General features: G+C 43.2%; 1 protein-coding gene across 13 annotated transcripts in view; it reads left to right on the forward strand.

Moving 5' to 3' along the window:
• Window positions 1-19622, forward strand: part of LOC117815405 (nuclear factor 1 X-type-like) — a 152045-nt gene that overhangs the window by 112039 nt on the left and 20384 nt on the right. For 10 of the 13 annotated variants that reach the window (XM_034687091.1, XM_034687101.1, XM_034687092.1 and 7 more), the window contains 6 exons: window positions 16482-16544; window positions 16869-16943; window positions 17236-17359; window positions 17816-17851; window positions 18262-18389; window positions 19598-19622. The exon at window positions 19598-19622 is cut by the window's right edge and continues 50 nt beyond it. In XM_034687091.1, coding sequence (XP_034542982.1) covers window positions 16482-16544; window positions 16869-16943; window positions 17236-17359; window positions 17816-17851; window positions 18262-18389; window positions 19598-19622 — 451 coding nt within the window. The remainder of the gene's footprint in view (window positions 1-16481; window positions 16545-16868; window positions 16944-17235; window positions 17360-17815; window positions 17852-18261; window positions 18390-19597) is intronic. The other 3 variants (XM_034687096.1, XM_034687100.1, XM_034687102.1) reach the window with 1 other exon arrangement.

The following is a 19622-nucleotide window of genomic DNA, read 5'->3' on the forward strand; positions in this document are numbered from 1 at the left end:
AAGTGCCTCTGCTTTTGATTAAGCCCAGGGCCCCGCTTTAATACCATCACCCCCCTACTCCTCCTCCTCCTCCTCCTCCTCCTCCTCCTCCTCCTCCTCCTCCTCCTCCTCCTCCTCCTCCTCAACACACACTGTACCAACATCATGAATCAAATCTTTGCTTAGCTGCACACAGTAGAGTGGTTTGGCTTTTTGCAACCAGATACTGATTGACTGCGTATACATCTCTCCCTCCAAAAAGAAGCCACCCTAGATGTGCGATGATATGTTTGTTTGTGCCTGTCTACACTGTATATATAGAGTCTGAGAGAAGAAGGAATACCCAGTAATAAGTGTACAACTATGCATGTACACAAAAACACACACACACACACACACACACACACACACACACACACACACACACACACACACACACACACACACACACACACACACACATACGGGGGACACAGGTGCTGGTTTGGGAGAAGGACAGCGGCTGCACCTGTCTGCCAGCTGTTTGTTGTCCCCTGAGGGGCTTCAGCCGTCTGACTGACAGGTGAGGAGGCCCGGAGCTGAGAGCCACAACACAGCTGGCCTAGCCCAGATGCAGAGGAGGGACAAAAATCCTCTGTGTGTCTGTTTGTGTGTGTCTGTCTGTTTGTGTGTGTTTGTGCATTTTTGTGGTTGCCTCATTACCCCCATCCTTGCTTTTTTATCGAATTTTGAACAAGTATGAGCTGTTTTTGGCTTAACTATTGTAAACAGGTGAAACTGACAGAAAAAAGCATGACCCTCATCTCCTCTAATTGTCACTCTGGTCATTTTTTCTTATTCAGCGTGCTTTGTCATTTATCTCCAGTTCTTACTCAGACTCTGCTTTTCCTAACTTCATCTCTCACCCTTATGTCACCCCCTTCTTCTCCCAACTCTTTCCCTTCTTATTTTTTCCCTCCTCCCTCCTTCCTCCCGCTCCTGCTCTCCTTCCTTCCCTTGTTGCCTCTCTTTCTCCGGTTCCCTCCATCTCCCCTTTTCCACATAAAGCTGTTTTTCATAGAAGCCCATGCAGCCTGGAATAGCATTCCCCCGGGCGCTGCAGGGTGAAACACTAGACTTTTCTGAGCCCCAGCCAAACAGATGCTGGCTCTTGGAGTCCCACCAGAAACAAGCCTTCATGCTTCTCTCTTTCTCTCTCTCTCTGTCTCTCTCTCTTTTTCTTTCTTTCCTTTACTCCCTCTCTCTCTCTTTCTCTCTCACACCCTCACTTTCATGCTTTTTTGACTCCGTTCTCTGTCCCTGGTTCCCTGCTCTTTCTTCTTTCTCTCTCTTTCTCTTGACACTTTCTCACACTCTCTTCTCGGTCTGACTTTTTCCCCTCCTCTCTGTCAAGGGCAACATCCTTGTGTCCTAATCTCTCGGCAGAGTATCGTCTAGGCAGTGCGCTGTCTGGCCTCAAAAGTCTGTTCAGCCGTTGCTTCATCAAACTTCCTCCATTCAGGTTCCTTTGTGTCAGGTGCCTGTCTCTTTTTGCCTTCTTTACTTTTGAGCAAGGGCCTGGCATTTGGAAACTCAGAAAAAGAGTGGAAAACTGGGGGATTTCTTTTTTCTCATGGTCTTACTTTCCGCTTCTTTTTTCTCTATCCGCTCTGAAGTTAATACAATACATTTTCCTTCTTGCCTTCTCACTGTCTTCCCTTACAGTTCTCGACCCACCTCATCCCTACTTTTTTTTCGTTTTGGCACAACTTGTATGCCTGCCCCCCTTTTTCACCCTCCTCATATAGCTCCTTCCCCTATTTCTTTTTCCCTCTGCTTTTCCCGCTTGCTCGCTCAGTCTTTAAATTTGCTTGAACCCAGGGACCCCGTCTGTTACGTAAATGGGTTAAACACAGACACACATGTGCTCACATACTGTATGTACACACTCATGACTGCACATACAAACCCCCTTTTCACCACACATGCACACACATACACACACAGATGTACACACACGCACAGTGTGCTATATGGCCAAACTTGGCTTTGCAGCTTTTTGGCAGGCGTTCAACTCTCTCCCGGGCTCCACTATCGCTCACTAGTTGATGTAGTGTTTACATGAGCTGCCAGTCACAACCAAATCAAAAGCTTTTCTCTCTGAGCTAAGAACAGTTGGGGGCCAGGGAGGTATGCTCTGAGTGGTTATGTTAATTCTTCTAGCCATTTTGAGAGCTGAATGTAGTCATTTGTATAAGTACTGCTGCTCTGCATCTGCATGACCTCAGTTAAAGCTAAGTCAGGTCCTCTTCAGTGTAGCTGCATGATGATTGTTGACACATTCTGTGCTGAAAATGACTGACTCCTTGCTGATTTGAGTAGCTTATAATGGTTTATTGAATTAATTAAGATCTTGATCATTAAACATCTAGTCCCGACAAAACAGCCATTCATGCTCAGAATGAACCCTGTGACCCTTGGGTACGTAAGCCTGTTATAAGGTTATGTAACATATTATGGTGGCTGCACCAGGCATTACATCACTGGTTAGATTACAGGGGATCAGGTCTGCTCACACACAACCTCTGCCCCTGAAAACACATTCATTTTGCAGCATTTTATAGCTCTTTATAGAGTGGATTAAAGCTCAATATGTCTGTTTAATGAACTCCTCTCATTTGGTGAACAAAAAGCTGTAATATTATACATTTTTATGTTTCTGTTGAAGTCAAGACACAAGTTTGTCACTGTCAAGTTAGAGTCCAAAAATGGTGTGTTTGGGGGAAATTTCTACCTGTTTGTTATGGCTAGCTAAAACAAGAAAATTGTATTAAGCATTACAGGCTAAAGCTAAAGACTGCTAATATGGATTAACTATGGGGCACAGTAAAATACCACGGTCCAGTTATCATTTGGCCAATCTCTCATTGTGTGTGTGTGTTTGAGGATTTTTTTGTGTGTGTGTAGCTTAGCCTGGGCTGAGTACAGGGATGATGTGTGCAGTGATTGTGGTAAGGAGGTGAATTAGATTTTGGAATTAGAATTAGTGAGGAGACGTTAAGCGGGATGGACTTACAGGCTAAGCGTGGTGGAGTGGTGGGGGGATGTTATCCTCGCATAAACTTACACCCTCAAACGCATACACACAGCAACAATTAATCGATAGTTTAATAGCAGAGATATCTTTGTAAAAAAGGTAGTGGTAGAGATAGATAGCGAGAGAAGAGACTCAGACAATACTATGCAAGTTAGATAAACAAGGACAACCACACACATACACAGAAGTTTGTGTGTGTTGACTTGTGCTCTGTGGGAACACATATGGTTTGTCTGTGATCCAAATTCTGAAAAGACTGGAGGCCTCTGTTGTCTGGCAGAAGCCTCAGAGTCGCCCGCTGTCCTTTGCCCAGACTGAGTGCTCTTTTCTGGGGAAAGAGCGAGAATGTTAAAGGTTATGAGAGGAGAGGAAAATGTTGTAGCAGGGTAAAAGTTTCACAGTTTCACAAAAATTTCCGCACATTTCATAGTTTTGCTGTATATTGTTAAATTCCACATTAATAGATGCTATAACTGTACTTGTTTTACCATTGTCAATTACATCATGCGCTTAGATGTCAGCTTTTCTGCAAAATGTCAGAAAAACTGATGTGTTCTTCTCTGATGAAGATACATTTCAGTACTTTTTTACACCCAAAACATTTCAACTAGCTTAGACCTTTCAGGAGGATGCTTTATTTCTAATTTAGTAAAGCTATGGTCATTGGTCAACAAGTGCTGAAGGGGCAATCTTGAAGGCGCAACCTTGTGCTAACTTTTGGTCATTGTTTGACATGTACAATATTGTAATTGTTCTTTCCTCTTCTCTTTATGTTTTGCGCTTATCTGTTTGGTTTTTCTGGTGTCTTGTAAGTCCATGCAGGCTGGGTGGGCACCCTTCTGGTGCATGGCACTTAATTAATAAACTACCACTACTACATAGCATGGCACACCTTGAAATGTGCATATGTGTACAGCTTCCTTAGTATGTGCAAATTAATTTCTACCTCATTATACCTGATCTCCATGTTTCCTGTCATCCTCCTGGTCTTTTACTTTCTCAATTGCATACTATCCTTTTTACGTGAACACACACAAGAAGGTAGCAGCGATGCGGCTCCCTAGTGCACGCCTATACCACCAGACAGATGGCGGTCTGTTTTACCGCACATCTACTTCCTGATTGGTTTATCCACTTGTCTGTTTTGGTGCCATCCCTTTCTTGTCCAGACTCCAAGCTGTTGGGAGCTATCCTCACTGTAAAGGTTACCATTGTCACCATTTGTTGGATTAGCTTGTTGACAGTGATTTTTTTTCTTGTGTGTTTTCTGTAGCTCTGCAGAAACTGAGTGTTTTTTTGTTGTTTGTTATATTGTTTGGCAATTTTTCATGTCTCAACCAGTATTTATCTTTTATTCAATCTGTAGTCAGCTTGTGTTGGTATTCCATGTGTGGTTTTTTGTATAAGACATACATTCACATGGATTTCCTCTTTTTAAATCAACATTTGTGTTCATCTCATACACAACATTCATCCTTTTTATGACATTGTCTTTATCAATATCATGAAGGTTACCTGTGCTTTGGTGGCAAAGGGACTTTCTCCATAAATATGTATTAATGACCATCCCAGCTGTTCATAGACCACAGCACTACAAGTCTTTCATTCATTGTTTTCTGTATCCTCAAACTTACCCTCACACTCAAGAACATCCTTCCAGGGTCACCCATGAGTGATACAGACAACTGGGTTAACATGAGGCTAACCCGCGCACCAGGCTCCAGCTCCCTCACATGACCTCACCCTTTACCCCTCACCACCCCCTCCACCATCAGGCTGCACAATGGACAAAGAGGCCCTTAAGAATGTGTGTGTTTGTGTGAAATTGTGTGAACCATACCAAGCAACATGTCATGTCCTCTTGGGCACCCTTTCATCTTTTAAATTCAGTATATTGTGGTATTGTGTCTTTAAAGTGTGTGTATTCTGAGCAAGACTTGGTGAAACGACACCTGTTAGCTTGCTAGAGGGCACAGGTTCACTGTCTGCCTTCTTTTCTTTCTTTTTTTGACATGTACCTGCCAACTCCTCTCCTCTTTACCTTGCTTCCTCCCTTCCCCTGCCCTCCCAGGATGTTCCTGCATGGTCTCTAATCCTCTGTCCTGCATAGCAACACTCAAACACACTCAGCCACACCAACATACTGGTACAAATGCACATGACTGCCAACATGAATGCATATTGACATGGCACAAAATGAGCGATCATCAACCCTTGTCAACCTCGTCCAACTTTGCTTTCATTGGCTCATACGATCCGACTTCATAGCCGTGATTGGACAGTGTGTCCACACCCCTGTGTACACACACACGTATACAAGCACATTCAAACACACTGTTTGCTCTACTTCCTGCGTTGAGCTGTCTGGCTGGCATCATCTCCAGCTACAGTGCCAAAGGGTCAAAGGTGACCACCGCTTGGCAGCACTGGCTACATGTCCTTCCGCTCTACCATGGGTGTGTGTGTGTGTGTGTTGTCAACGTGACAGCATGACCCCTTTGATCAAGTTTCCTCTCCTGGAGATTTTGTCCATGTGTATATACAATATAATATACACAGCCTTTTTACTCTAGTCCTCCACTTGCCAACAGCTACCTTCCATCTCCCCTGTTAGCATCCCTGCTTCTTCCTTTCTTTAAATCCCCCCCACCCACCTCCCACAGTCCTCTTACTTTCTGCCTCCCACCCTCCCTCTGTCCTCTTGGCACAGATTGACAGGATTGAGTCACTTGGATTGTTCACACTTCCCAGTGAGACACATATTGTGTGGATGTCCAGGCCCCTGCGTGCAGTTCTATATGTGTACTACCAATCTGGGAGCAACTTTAGCTACTGTATATGATTGCTTGCGTTAATGTGTATGTTTTTTTGGAAATTACACTTGCATAAAATATATGACTTCATTCTTTACTATATTAAAAACTTTTTTTTCCACCAGAAAATAATTTTGATTATGACTTTTATGCATTCCCTTCTGAACCATCGTTATTTTCAAACGCATTCCAATAGATGTCTTCTCTCTTACTTTCATCATTTCATTTCTCTTGAGCAAAGAACTTTAGAGATCCTCTGTAATTGGGTCTCTTGCTTTCTAGCGGAGCACATACACTCAACTGACTTTTTGACGTATTGTTATGTTCATAAAATGGCACATTTGTTCAGAATTTTCATTGAAGTGTTCCTCAGGAGAAAAAGACTTGGCTGCAGGAAGAATGTTTGTTATCGCTGTTATCTCAGTGGTGCTTTTGGAGGAGTTGGCAACCTTGCTCAGTATCACTTTGTGTGTTTGTGTGTATGTGTGTGTATGGCTGCACTGAGGATGTTTTCTCACTCTTATCGACGTGTCCTTGGCTGTGCAAGTGCTCCAGCGTTCTATTAGTGTAATTCACTTTCTTTTATGTGTCTTGTAAAGAAATGCAAAGACCTTGGAAGATGAAAGTGAGGAAAAAGTACCAATATAAGAGGAATGTAAAAAAAAATAACACTCATAACACATATAATTTTAAATAGAGGGGGATGTGGGCAGAAAACAGGTGGTCTAGGTTGTTTAAACTTCAGGTTGAATTATGTGTATGGAGTGATGAAGAATAAATATGAAGTATAACACAGGAAAACTGAGGAAGACAGCTCCAATGCAAAACATGGGAGAGTCTTACCTTAAAGCACCCCACTGCAGGCCAGACAGGAAGTGTGTGTAAGCCTCAGCACAAAGACCCACAGTGTGTATCTGGGCCAGCAGGAAGAGGAACGAGGGAGGAGAAATCCAAGGCTCAGCACAGGCCTTCCCTCGCACCTCAGCTCTATATTCAGCTCTTTATTTTCCTGCAACTTTTCCAACTTTCTTTTGCAAAGCAGATTTGGTTGTCTTTTATTTACTGCTGCTGCATTTTTAACTACTGTATGGTGTATATCTAAAAACAAAGTGATGTGCAGTGTCTTGCTACTATGCAGTTTGGTCATGGCTCATTCCCGTGCTATGCTGTCCCGCATACATTTGTTCCAGACTCCCTTGTAATTTATTTTCTCTCAGCAAAGTTTTATTGCTGCTCCCTTTTACCGCAACTATGCCTTCTGTCACACTGCTATGTGTTTTCTTTTTTTTCTGGCCATGTTCTATGCTATTGTAAATCTAAATTCATTGTTCACTTTTCTGTCTGTCTCTGGAGTTCTTGGTAGTTTGTCCCTTTCAAGATGCCCGTTTTGTCTCTCAGTGAGTCCTCAGCTCCTGATGTCAGAGAGTGTATGGCGTCTAATTTGGAACACTTTATTTGAACATGATGGTGTGCACTCTATGTGTTGAATCGTACTATCTGAGGGCAAAATGCAGATGGAATAAGCTCCTACTCACATCTCAATAATGTTCATGGCTCCATATTTCACTTTGATTTTATTCCCATCACATCTCTCCCCCTTTTCATCTCTTTGTCTCCCTTTCTCTACGTTCCTGGCCTGCTTCTCTATACAGTCTAGAGAGTGAAGTCTGAGCTAGCAGAGACGCCTGGCCCAAGGCCTTGTTGCTTTATTTGCATTTCACCATGCTCTTCATGTGCCAGGAAAACTCCACCTGGTGGTGGTAACCCCCTCCTGCAGCCACCCTTCAGTTCGTTTGTCTCTCTGGGGTTTGTATCTAGTGAGAGACATGTAGGTAGTGTTGAGAGTAAACGTACCCCCACTGCCCCCTCCCCTTCTTCCTCCTTCCTTCTCCCTCCCTAGTGTTACCCTTCTCCTTCCCTTTCCGGCCTTTGTGCAGCTGTATTTATTTGGACTGGAGTGGGGCTGTGCAGGGACACTCACTGCTCCTTACCGTGCTCGGGACCCCGCCTTGGTTGACGCCTTTAAACTGAGTAGAGATGGAGGTTGACAGGGTAATAATGCTGGTGTCAACACCACTTACAGGACAGTTATATCAGTATCAGCTCAGCAGGAGGACGTTCACACTCTGTTAGGCTGGGTCGTGAACCGTGCTGGGGGCCCCCAGCTTTAGCCACACACACTCTCACACTCACACACAAATGCAGTATACTCGGTCCTCTGCTAATGAAGCCGTTTGCAGGTACATGAAAGCAAATTGCTCATAATTGTTTACAGTGAACACAAATTTATGCACACACAAGCTGAATGCATTAATTCAGCATCAGAAAACTTTTGTCAAACATGTTCTTTTTAATATATTCATAACCACATGACATGTGTTACTTTTTAAGCTCATTCCTCAGATGTAGAAGAGTCAAAAATATTTCAATCTAATCATCTAAATATTGTACCCTTTATATCAGAGTCTTGAGTGCCTTCTCTTCCTGGCATGTGTCAGCTGGATGACTAGGTTTCTACAAGAGTATGAATCTTCTTGTCTCTATGAGTGGGACTCTTGCTCCTTACTTCCTAGCAGTCCTTCAAGACTCTGAGCGCCTGTCCAAAAACAAGTCTAAACAAGTCTAGTCAGCATGACTCCAAAGCACAGAATCCCATTAACACTCAACTATCCATATTAATTATGAATCACAGTTCTGTTGGAGGCCTCTGTGACCACGATGCATAGCAATGATCACAGTAACCAAATGAGAGGCCAAGAAAGTTAGCTGTCATGGGAACTTTATTATTGCCCTTCTGAAAGATTCTATCTGCTGTACAGAAATAACCATTTGAAATAACGTGTAGGCTGATTTGTACTGCGTAGGTTTCCTAACCAAAAGTGAAGTCCTGTTTGGAATTTGTATGGAAGTTAAGATTTTGATTCCATAAAACATTGATATGCTTATGCCAACCAACACTTTTCAACATCTCTGGCATACGTTTTGACAAACTGAACAATTTCATCCCATTAAGCCAATACCTGACTCAACCCAAGACATTTGTCTTGCAGTACTAGCAGCATTAGTTGGTAATGGTATCAAACTACTTCACTATTGGCAATGACAAACTATTTCATACTTCAACTCTGGTGGAAGCAGAGAAAAAATCTTTGATTCAAAACTTCACAAAGTTTTGCACAATTTTATGCAGCTTTATACTTTTAATACTTTTAGTTTTATACTATTATTTCCAGGCTTTACTGAGACACACACATAAAAGCAAATTCACACATCCTGCGCTGAAGTTCATAACTCTCAGTGGAAGTCATTTCACACCTCTCTGAGTAAAAATTTGGCTTAGGCTGGCTTTAAAAGCTTCAAGTTAATGAGACCATCCTTGAATTAAAGATATACCTATTCTTTTTAACGCTCTGAATAAAACAGATTTTTCTTTATTTACTTTTTTTCACGTATGGGAATGAAAGACTTCAAGTTGGTTTGCTTGGTATGTGTTGGAAATCTGAAAGAAATCCCTGTACCATAATTGATTTGGGACACTGGATAGGCTAATTTAATATAAAAAAAATCCCTTTTGGGAATATTACCTCTGGGTCCACAGCTTAACATTTAGCCAAGATTATGTTGCAGCAGCTTGGGAATACCCTGCTGGCTTTACAATGCCAGGGTCTTTGGATAAAACATTACTCAAGAAATGGTTAGGGACACATTTTTGGGGGTCTGTGTAACCCACTGTTGGGTCCCAACCCAGTGATGGAGAAACATTTCAGGAGACTGTGAAGCTGTGTAACTCTAGTCCACAGTAATCTGCGCTGATGGAGCCAAGAGGTGATGCTGGGTGAGGATAAGAGGATGAATGAGTAGAGGGGGGACAACGGGAAGAAGTGAAGGGGATAAAGAAGAAGGGGGGTATGCATGGGCATCCAGCCAGCCGACCCCCCCAAACACACACACACACACACACACACACACACACACACACACACACACACACACACACACACACACACGCACCTCCACTAGGCACTCACACTCACTATCACCCACTCCACCCATTCCCTGCGAGCTCATGCATACTCTCTAGACCCATAACCCCCCCCCCCCCCCCCCCTTCATTTTCCCACTTTTCTTTGCTCCCTCCACTATCCTCCGTGCTCCCAGCCTTGTAATCCCCCTTTTCTCTCCTATCTCTGCTCCCCCCCCTCCCCTCCCCTCCCCTCACTCCTCTCTTCTTCTCCTCCTCCCCTCCATCTCTCCCATTCTTTCCATCCCTCCCCTCGTCTCTCAGCATCCCTCTCTCCTGGGTCCCTTTGCCGTGGTGTGGTGCTGTTGGCAGAGCGTGGGCGCAGGCGGCACACAGACGGGAGCACAGATGGGCAGCAAGCTGCGCAGGGCGGCCAGGCACACCTGCTCCACACAAACACACACACACACACACACACACACACACAAACACACTCATACAGAGCCCTACTCTGCCACCTCGCCACACGGCCTGCCTGCCTGGCACAGTGATACAGGGACACAAACACAAATACACACAAACACACATGCATACATGCATACGTACATACATTTAGACGTACATCCACACATGCATACACAAAATTAAACAGTGTATATACTAACCAAACAGTGTTTATTTCACACAGGTTAAACCTCATTTCAACATTTCACCTGAATTCAACTCAACTGAATTCAGTTTAACTTTCTTATGACTTTAATATTTTAAGTTTCATGTCTTAGTATTAAAGAAATGCTTTTGTCAAACAGATGAAAATTTGAAAGGTCACATTCACACTAGTGGCTTACCACATGGGGATCTGCTTAACACTTTTAGGACAAAAGCATTACTGCACACAGACTACATAGAGATAACACTGGCAATCATAAAGACTTCTTAACACTCAAACAGAAATCCTCATATGACACAGCCAGAAATATTTAAAAAATAAATCAGAAGAAACGTAAATATAAAATGAAAAAATAAAAAATAATAAAATAAGGTCCAATAAAAGAGCTGAGTGAACATCTGTGTGGGATAGCCAGGGGGATTAGGAGGGTTTGGAACATTTTAAGCGCATTAAGGATTAAAAAAAGGTCAGAATGTTTAGCAACATACCGATAAACCTCTTAAGCGAAACCCAATTGGGAGGCTGTACGGCGTTATCCTGTGTTTTGGGGAGGAGAAGAGAGGAGAGGGGGAGAGTGGAGTTGACATTTGTTCCAACAAGGAGGGAAATCTCTCTGAACCAACAGTCTGCGTACATACATGTAGTTACACAAATACACACTGCACATATGGACACACTGGTTAGATGTGGGAATGGGGTTTCGAGCTTACTTGTTGGTTTGTATGTTGATGTCAGGAGTGAGCATGCTTTTACAGCACTGAGTCTTAAATGACCAGCACTGTTTATGCATCTGTCAAACAGTGGTGCACCACTGTGAAGCCCACTTGTCACTTGGCTTTTGCTTCGGTTTTATCCCAAGTTTATAATCATGAGCTTGAACATTTCCACACGTGGGGAAATGTAATTTGTGCATTTAGAGTTTTGTCTATTGCTGTAGGGTGCAGAGAGCTTTTAGGTCACTTTGAATGTGTTCTAATCTGGGCTTTTTTTCCCCGCTGAGCTTTAGTCCACTGCTTTCCTGCTCTCGCCATGAGGAGTGACAGACTGGCAACTCTGTCTGACCCCTAGCACCAGTTGGTCAATGGCACAGGTCACTGAGCCAAAGCCTAATCCACAAGTGAGAGAGGATGGTGGGTCAGTTGGTTGCTTTGTGGGAGGAGTGGTTTGTTTTGACTTACCCTGAAGATCAACCGTGCAGCAGATTAACACAGGGAGGAGAGTCAAATACTGAAGACAGTGAAAAGAAGAAGTACTTTGGATTCATTAGTTGGGTATCTAAAATGTAAAAACGATGATGAGGAGATTTCTGCACAGATTGACTATATACTGAAGAGAGCCACAGAAACATGCTGGATGAGATGGTGAGAGTTTAACCTCACAGTGATTGATGGAGACATTGTGACAGGGAGAGGAACCATAGTGTGGGGGGCACAGCTGTGTAAGGCCACAGTGACAGGGGTTGTGTTGGTTGTGGTGTTGGTCATGAGATTTGCCCTAGAGCATGTAGGAAATTTAGCAATCAGTTACTAATGACAGCAACTGTCTTTGAACAGCAGCCACAAAGAACAACTATAGTTAGAAAGCAGACTTAATACACACTCTCCACGGCAAGCTGCAGGGTACCAGATTATTATGTGAGTTTGTAATGGGTAAGAAAGGGTCACAAGTATATTTTTATTAAATCAAAAGTATGGGCATGAGTACAAATTAAATCTGTGGGAGTGCATTAGGGAGGAACACTTAATTGTCTAGAGCTTTATAAATTAAAATAATGGTGCACTAATACAACAACCTAACCCTAAATCAGATTGTAGCAGGCCTAGTAGCCACATGAATCGATCTGGCAGAGATGTCTTTAATTTCAACGTTTTTCTCATTTATTCTGCCAAATAGGCTTTGGTTGATTATGACATTTGATATTTGAACTCAGAACAATTTGTTAGAGTAAAAGTAGATCGAGGTTGTTCAGCCAGTAACTTAATGTAGCACATTAGCACATGGTCCAGACTTTACTTGGAGAAAGTTGCAGGTTACAGGTGTGGCAGGTTTGCACAAGTGTACCCGTGTAAGACTCTCTTGTTTGCTTTAAAGCTAATCTTATTGCTAACATCATCATCTTCTTTGATAAAATTAGCCTATTGTGAGCACAGTTTGCCAACCTCTCCAAACCTTATACCAACTGGGTAAAGTCTGAACATGCAACAATCACTCTTTGATGAACTTGAACTTAGCTGAACTTGACTTCCTACTAATAGTTGACCCCAGAAGTCCCATCCACAGGACGTTACAGGTGGTTTTTACATTCATGAAGTTGAAAACAGGATTCCAAGGTAGACAGTTAGTACACAACACGTTTTTGGTTAATGACTATTTCAATTTAAAAACTGACTAGAATAATGTTTTAAACCAAGCTGGGAAAACACCCAAGTTTCTACTCATGACTGTGACACTGTATGGACACCACTGTATCATCAGCATGAAGTTACTAAATGGATTGTACATTGAAAGCACTGAGACATTTCCCAGTGGTCTGCAGTGAGTAGTCTGTGTGAACAGCAACAATAACCAAATAGATGGTTGGTTTATTGCACTCAGCCAGTTGCTGTTGTCTGGAAAATATGGCATCATAGCTTCTCTCGTGATGCACATCACACACAGCCTCTCAGTTGACGTAAGACAGTATTATCACCAGTCAAAATGCAGAGGGAGAAAAAGACATGAGGAGCAGATAGGGAGAAGATAAGAAAGATGAAGGCCATACCAAAGAAGCTGCAAAATCCAACAAAATAAGTGGCATGTTCACCAGTTTGGGACAAGGTTAATGTACACATACCTAGCATGGTTAGCAGCAAATTAGCTGTGCCAATAACAGTGTGACAAAACAGCTGGTTGGCTACACAGTGAGTTTGTCTCTCTGTGGAGGAATGAAATCATAGTAATAATGAGTGCAACAGAGCAATCGCACAACATTGAAAGCAATGGGTTTCAACCAGTCAAACATAGCAAAAGCTAATGAAAGTGCCCCCCATCAAAGGTGACGTATCCAAAAATCAACCCCTGTGAGAAAAGATGTGATGGGTAAAGCAGCTATCTGATAATACCTAAGTTAACATAGACAGTGAACAAGCCCCTGTCTCTCATGAGTACATCATCTGGTCACCCTTTGTATACTCTCTTTATTATCTGTGTGTAATCATTTTTAAATTCACTGCTCTGAGTGGGTTGCAGGGTAGCCTGTAAGGTTTTAGGTTGGAGATGGGGTTGCTGGCGGTGAGGTGGTGGGGCAGCCACGGGGGCTGCAGGGCTATGATTGGGGCTGCTGCAGGGAGGGCTTTGGGGGGCTGTGGTGGGAAGATAAGGGGCTGGATGTGTGGTTAGGAGGAAGGCAGCGGGGAGAGAGGGGGTTGTCGCTGCTGTTGTCGCTGCAGCTGCCAGAGCTGTGATAACCAGCAACCAGACCTCCTCTGTCTAACCTCCCTCTCCCCCTGTCCTCCTCACTTCTCAGCCCAGCTATAGAATACACTGTTGAACCTACCAGAGCACTGATTGAACTGTGTTGTACAGCATTGTTTGTCAGCTGAGGTGCCTGAGTTCAGAAAACTGTGGCAGGAAAGATTCACTATCTAGCAGGGTCATCTGATTGTATTGTCTTCAGGATGTTTTGTTGAGTGAACATGTTAAGAAAAGTCTACTCTCAGAATGAAAAAGAGCATCCATGCTATCTTCTGTAAAGCAACAACATGTATCCCTCTGTCTTGCAAACCCTGAAAGCTGATGAGGTTTGGTAGATGTCCTCAACATCACCCCAAAGACTAGACGGCCAGTGTGCCTGCTTCTGAAAATATCTGCTTGACAGCCTCATATATTCCCTTACCCTCAGTTTTCATTCTTGGTTTTGCACACTACTGAAACAGTATACCATGTCGGGTCATGAGAGGCCAACAACAGCAACACGAAGCCAAGGTTTCCACGTGCAGTTTATGTTTCCAAAATGTGATATGTCCACATTTAAAAGCTGCTTTCATGTTGAGGTGTTAAATATACGATTGTAAAGCAGATGATATGGAATGGTAATGAAAGCCCTCCAAGTTAAGAAATCACTGAATCAGCAGTGTGTATTACATGGCTGTTGATGATCGATGGAAGTCTTGAATGTTCATGGCAGCATAGCATACCCTGTAACTAGTGTATACTATGTATCTGAAATACTCTGGTCATATATTATAGGTGGTGGTGTGTTCAACCAGTGCATGCACGTTGTGAGAAATAGAGTGTTTACAATACTGTTGAGCCGGGTGGTGAAATACTACACGACGTTATAAAGTCCAGTGAAGTCAGGTTGTTTTTCAACAGCTTTCATTGGCCATCATATATGTTTACTCTGAGTGTGTACCTCAATGTTTGTCCACGTATGAGTGTGTGTGTTTGCAAGCGTCTGGGTGCGTGCGTGGCGGGGGCGCAGCCTCGTATGTTTGGAGTGAGTGCCGTCAGTTAGCTGGAATGTGGCGCTACCGCCAATGCTAAGATGGCTGCCAAGCTCTAAGATGGCTGCCAGAATTACACCCAGCCAGTGAGAGACGGAGAAGAGCGAGAGATTGTGCATGAGAAGAGAGGGGGAAAAGGAGCTCTCTTTCGTTTCTGTGCTCTTTCTGTCTGTCACTCTCACTCTCTTCTGTCTCGCCTCTCTCTGTGGATAAGCAGTGCTTCGTAGGCAGCGAGACAGGTCTGTTATTGTTTCTGCTCAGTAATCTGTGGCTTAGTGTGGCTCCAAGGCAAGTGCTGCTGGCAGGAGTCCGTGCGCTCTGTTATCACCTACAGCCTCCAGATAAACACCTCCTTTAGCTAGTTAGTTAGCAAGATAGCTAAAGCCTAGCTAGGCCGAAGTGGAAGGCCGATAGCGTTAGCCCCCCACACCAGTCCTGGACATGGAGCTCAGTCTTACTCTCCGAGTCAGACAAATGGTCACAAAGATCAAGGAAATACTCACAGATCCTAGGTCTGTCATGTAGCCATACACATATTTGCATACACACTCTCAACATCTTATTTTTTACATCTCACAACCAGAAGAATGCATAATCTTAAGACCAACTTTACCTAGTACTTCTGTTACAAATCGCCGCCCTGCACCCTCCTCTTTCAGCCTGCAGCTTCTTCAGATCGAGACTTATCATGTTTGTGTCTGCACATGTGAGTTAGGCCCCCATGCTTTTCTACACCAGTCATTTGTGTGTGATTGCGCAGATGAGTATGCGTGTTAATGTTTGGTGTGTTTCTGCCAACATTTGATTCCCCAGAGGGTTTGCCTCAATCTAGCAATCCAACAACCTCAAACTTCCCAGGTCAGCCAAACTAATATGGTCGAGCTTTTTATTATATCTGTGCATGTGTGTGTGTGTGTTAGTGTGTGTGTGTGTGTGTGTCCATGCCAGGATTAAAGTATGAAACAAACATTACAGGAAGAAACAGATCAAGAGAGTGTGAGCATGGTAGAGTGGGTGTGTGTTCAAATGTGTGTCTGTGTGTGTGTCTGTGTGTGTAAGGTGTTCTGTTTACGCAGACTAAATCCCTACCAGCAAGAAGGTATTAAATAGGATTAGGGCAAGGGATATGATTGCGTGGTAAGATACTAAATGGCATAGCAGAACACTGTAAATCATTGCACCTTAAGTCAGGAGGGACAGAGGGAGACGAGAGTGAACATTCTTAGATACAAGACTGTCACAGAAAAATGTGGGAAGTAAATCACACACGCACATATATACTAACAAGATGTACACCATATCCCAACACATACTGCTGGTCCCTTTTATTCCCTCTCACACCTCTAATATCACACACAATCTTGGCTGCATAGAGAAGTATGATTCACTGAGACACTGTACACTTACCAGTATGTTTTCTTTTCCTTTTTTAGCATACAGACTAGATCCTAACCATTCTTCTTCCTCTGCTTCTGCTTCTGTTTCTGTTTCTGTGCAGAATCTGGACAATCAGACAGCTCCAGCCAACAAGGGGACACAGACATCAAACCACCGCCCAATGGTAGGTACACACACACACACACACACGCACACATCCATGTCCAAACACCGTCAAATTAGCATGCTAGAATTGATTCCATCACGCTTATCAGTCTTAACATTTTCCAATTATGGATCCAATTAGCAAACACACTCACACAGATGTTGATCCACAAACATAGTTGCAGATGGTGGCCCTCTCACAGGGGTGGAATTTTCAGGATTTCTTCCAATTATTTTTTCACACTACTCCATGAATTTCCCATGTCGAGTTACTTTCATTTAACCCAATTTTTCTTTTCTATACTTTCATACAAAAGTTCTGATCACGTCCTTTTCTGTACAGGGCACCTGAGTTTCCAGGACTGCTTCGTCACCTCAGGGGTGTGGAATGTGGCAGAGCTGGTCAGAGTGTCACAGAGTAAGTTGGAGAAACGCTTGCAGAGAGAGATGTAGAAACCACAGAAAACAGAAGCCAACTATGATTACTTTTCCTGGTGGGGACTAACAACTGTCACAAAGCAGCCCCACCTGAAGAACCATTTGGTTCAGGGGACCCACTTTAATCTTGTTTATACCTTTTAGAGTACATCCCTCTGTGACACCAAGTAAATCTATAATAAGTATAAGAGTTTTTCTGAAACATATGTCTAACTTGTTTGTCTTTGCCATGCCTTTTTTTTCTCCCCCTTTTATTCATATGTCTCCGTCAGCTCCTGTTGCAACAGCATCAGGTCCCAACTTCTCACTTGCTGACCTGGACAGCAGTCCCAGCTACTACAACATCAACCAGGTGGCTCTGGGGCGGCGCTCCCTGACCTCCCCTCCCTCCACCAGGTACACAGTTTTAATTATGATTCATCAGAGGCCACAGTGGTGCACAGGTGTAGAGAGATAATGCAAGTTGCCCTGGAAACACCTGTGACCACAAAGTCCAGCTGTCCACCATCAGTAGAGGCTCTCATGGGTGAAGCCACCATGTGGTGGTGAAGTGCTTCCTTGATATGTGAGTCCATATGACGCTCAGGGTAGCCTGAAGGGAAGTATGAAATCACAGAAATATCTAACAACCATATCTTGCTTTTTATCTTTGTTTGCAATTCAAGTTTGTCGTTTTATTCAGGTGTCATCATATAAATAGCTGTTGGTACTATGAGTCCACTTCCAGTCTTGGATTCTGTCCTGAACATCCTCGTCTGTGTGTCTCTGTTATCTGCTCTCCTCTTTATGGATGTGTGATGTCTTTCTTAACTCTTTCTCTCTTCTTACTTCTGTCATCTGCTGTCACTTTAGGTCTGAGGTGGAGTTGTACGCAAACCTTCCACGGAGGTAGTTATTAACACTTTCAAAGATTAATTAAACCCCCCTCCTTCACACACACACACTCACACACACACACACACACACACACAAACACACACACACACACACACACACACACACACACATACAGAGAGAGAGTCTTAATGTGTGGCTGTCTAGGCTTCCTAACTTTCTTTTCCTTTCCTCCCTTTTCATTCCTAGCTTTGATATTTCTTGTACTTTGTCTGTTCTGCTCCAAGACTTTGGAATCTTGATATTGTTTCCAGTAAGATGAATAACTTGAGTGCTTGTTTATGTGAAGGTATTTTGTCCTTGTTCCATTCATACATTTTGTTTTAAATCATGCCTGTTTTCCTTCTCTTTCTCTGTTCACCCACCTCCCTTCAACCCTGCAAACTTCTTGCCCGTGGCCTCAGCTCCACCAAGAGGAAGTCATTAGACGACAGTGAGCTGGAGAGCCCAACAGATGATGTTTTCTATCCTGGACGCTCACCTGCTGCCAGCTCATCCCAGTCCAGTGCGTGGCCCAACGACATGGATGCAGGTACCTCACTATCCAACCCTACACCTGTCACCCACTAAAGCAGGCATCATGAAACTTTTCCTCACTCCTGCCTGACCCTCACCACACCACCCTCCCCTTCCACCGCCAAAGTACAAACTGATACCTCCATCTGACTTTGTCTCTTTTCCACACTCTCTACCTCAACCTCTCCCCTTCACTGTAGTGATCCCTGAACACCCCTCAAATCCTCCCACTCACCCACCACCACCTTATTTAAATTTCTATTCTCCAGTCTAATTATTCCAAGAATAATTTAAAAGGGAGCCATAATGTATCAGGGTGTATTGTTGACATCATCAGCTGACATAAAACAAAATCTTTTAAGGAGTTTAAATATGTTAAACTCTGCCACTTACTTCAGCACTTAAACCACATAAACCTGGAATAACGTGTTCAAGATCACACGCTTTTTCCAGATTTGTCCGTTATGGTGACATTTAAATTGCTGCCAAAATAAAAGAAATTTGTAAAGACGAAATAAGTTGGCAAAAATTACAGAAATACACTGTCACCACTTTGAAGAGGTGTTAAAGATAGAGATACTCTCTCTCTTCATTGTTCAGTTAATGGCATCAACAAGTTTAAATTACTGTTAGTGCCATTTTTCAGTCGCTATTTTCAACACAACACCACTTCATTACAAATTAATTGAATTTATCATGGCTAAATTCTGCTAAATGCTATCCATCAAGTAGCTTCTGACATCATGAAAATATGTGCCAAGATGCATCAAAGATGAAATAAGAGCTTACAGCGGCCTGTACTAAGGCGCTATGTCATTGTTTCCATTGTTTTGGCAGTAACCACCACCTCTTAGAGTTGGCTTTGGACATAACCCTCTTTATTCTACCTCCTCAGTAATCCTACCTCATCCCTCCAACAACCCAACAACTCCAAAAGAAAAAAATCCTCTCTTGCTCATTTTACTTGATTCACTCATCCTCCCCTTAAAGCCATCATCACAGATACAGTTTAACTGATGTTTTGTCAGTTATCAGTCATTCCCTACCTCCATCATACACAACTCTCTCACTTTCTCTTATTTAATCTCTCTCTCTCTCTCTCTCTCTCTCTCTCTCTCTCTCTCTCTCTCTCTCTCTCTCTCTCTCTCTCTCTCTCTCTCTCTCTCTCTCTCTCTCTCTCAGTCTGTCTCTCTCATTGTTAACAATACCCTTCTCCACTTTCAGTGCAGCACCATTTGGCGAGTGTGCA

Source organism: Notolabrus celidotus, chromosome 7 (assembly GCF_009762535.1).
Source record: "Notolabrus celidotus isolate fNotCel1 chromosome 7, fNotCel1.pri, whole genome shotgun sequence".
NCBI lineage: Eukaryota > Metazoa > Chordata > Actinopteri > Labriformes > Labridae > Notolabrus > Notolabrus celidotus.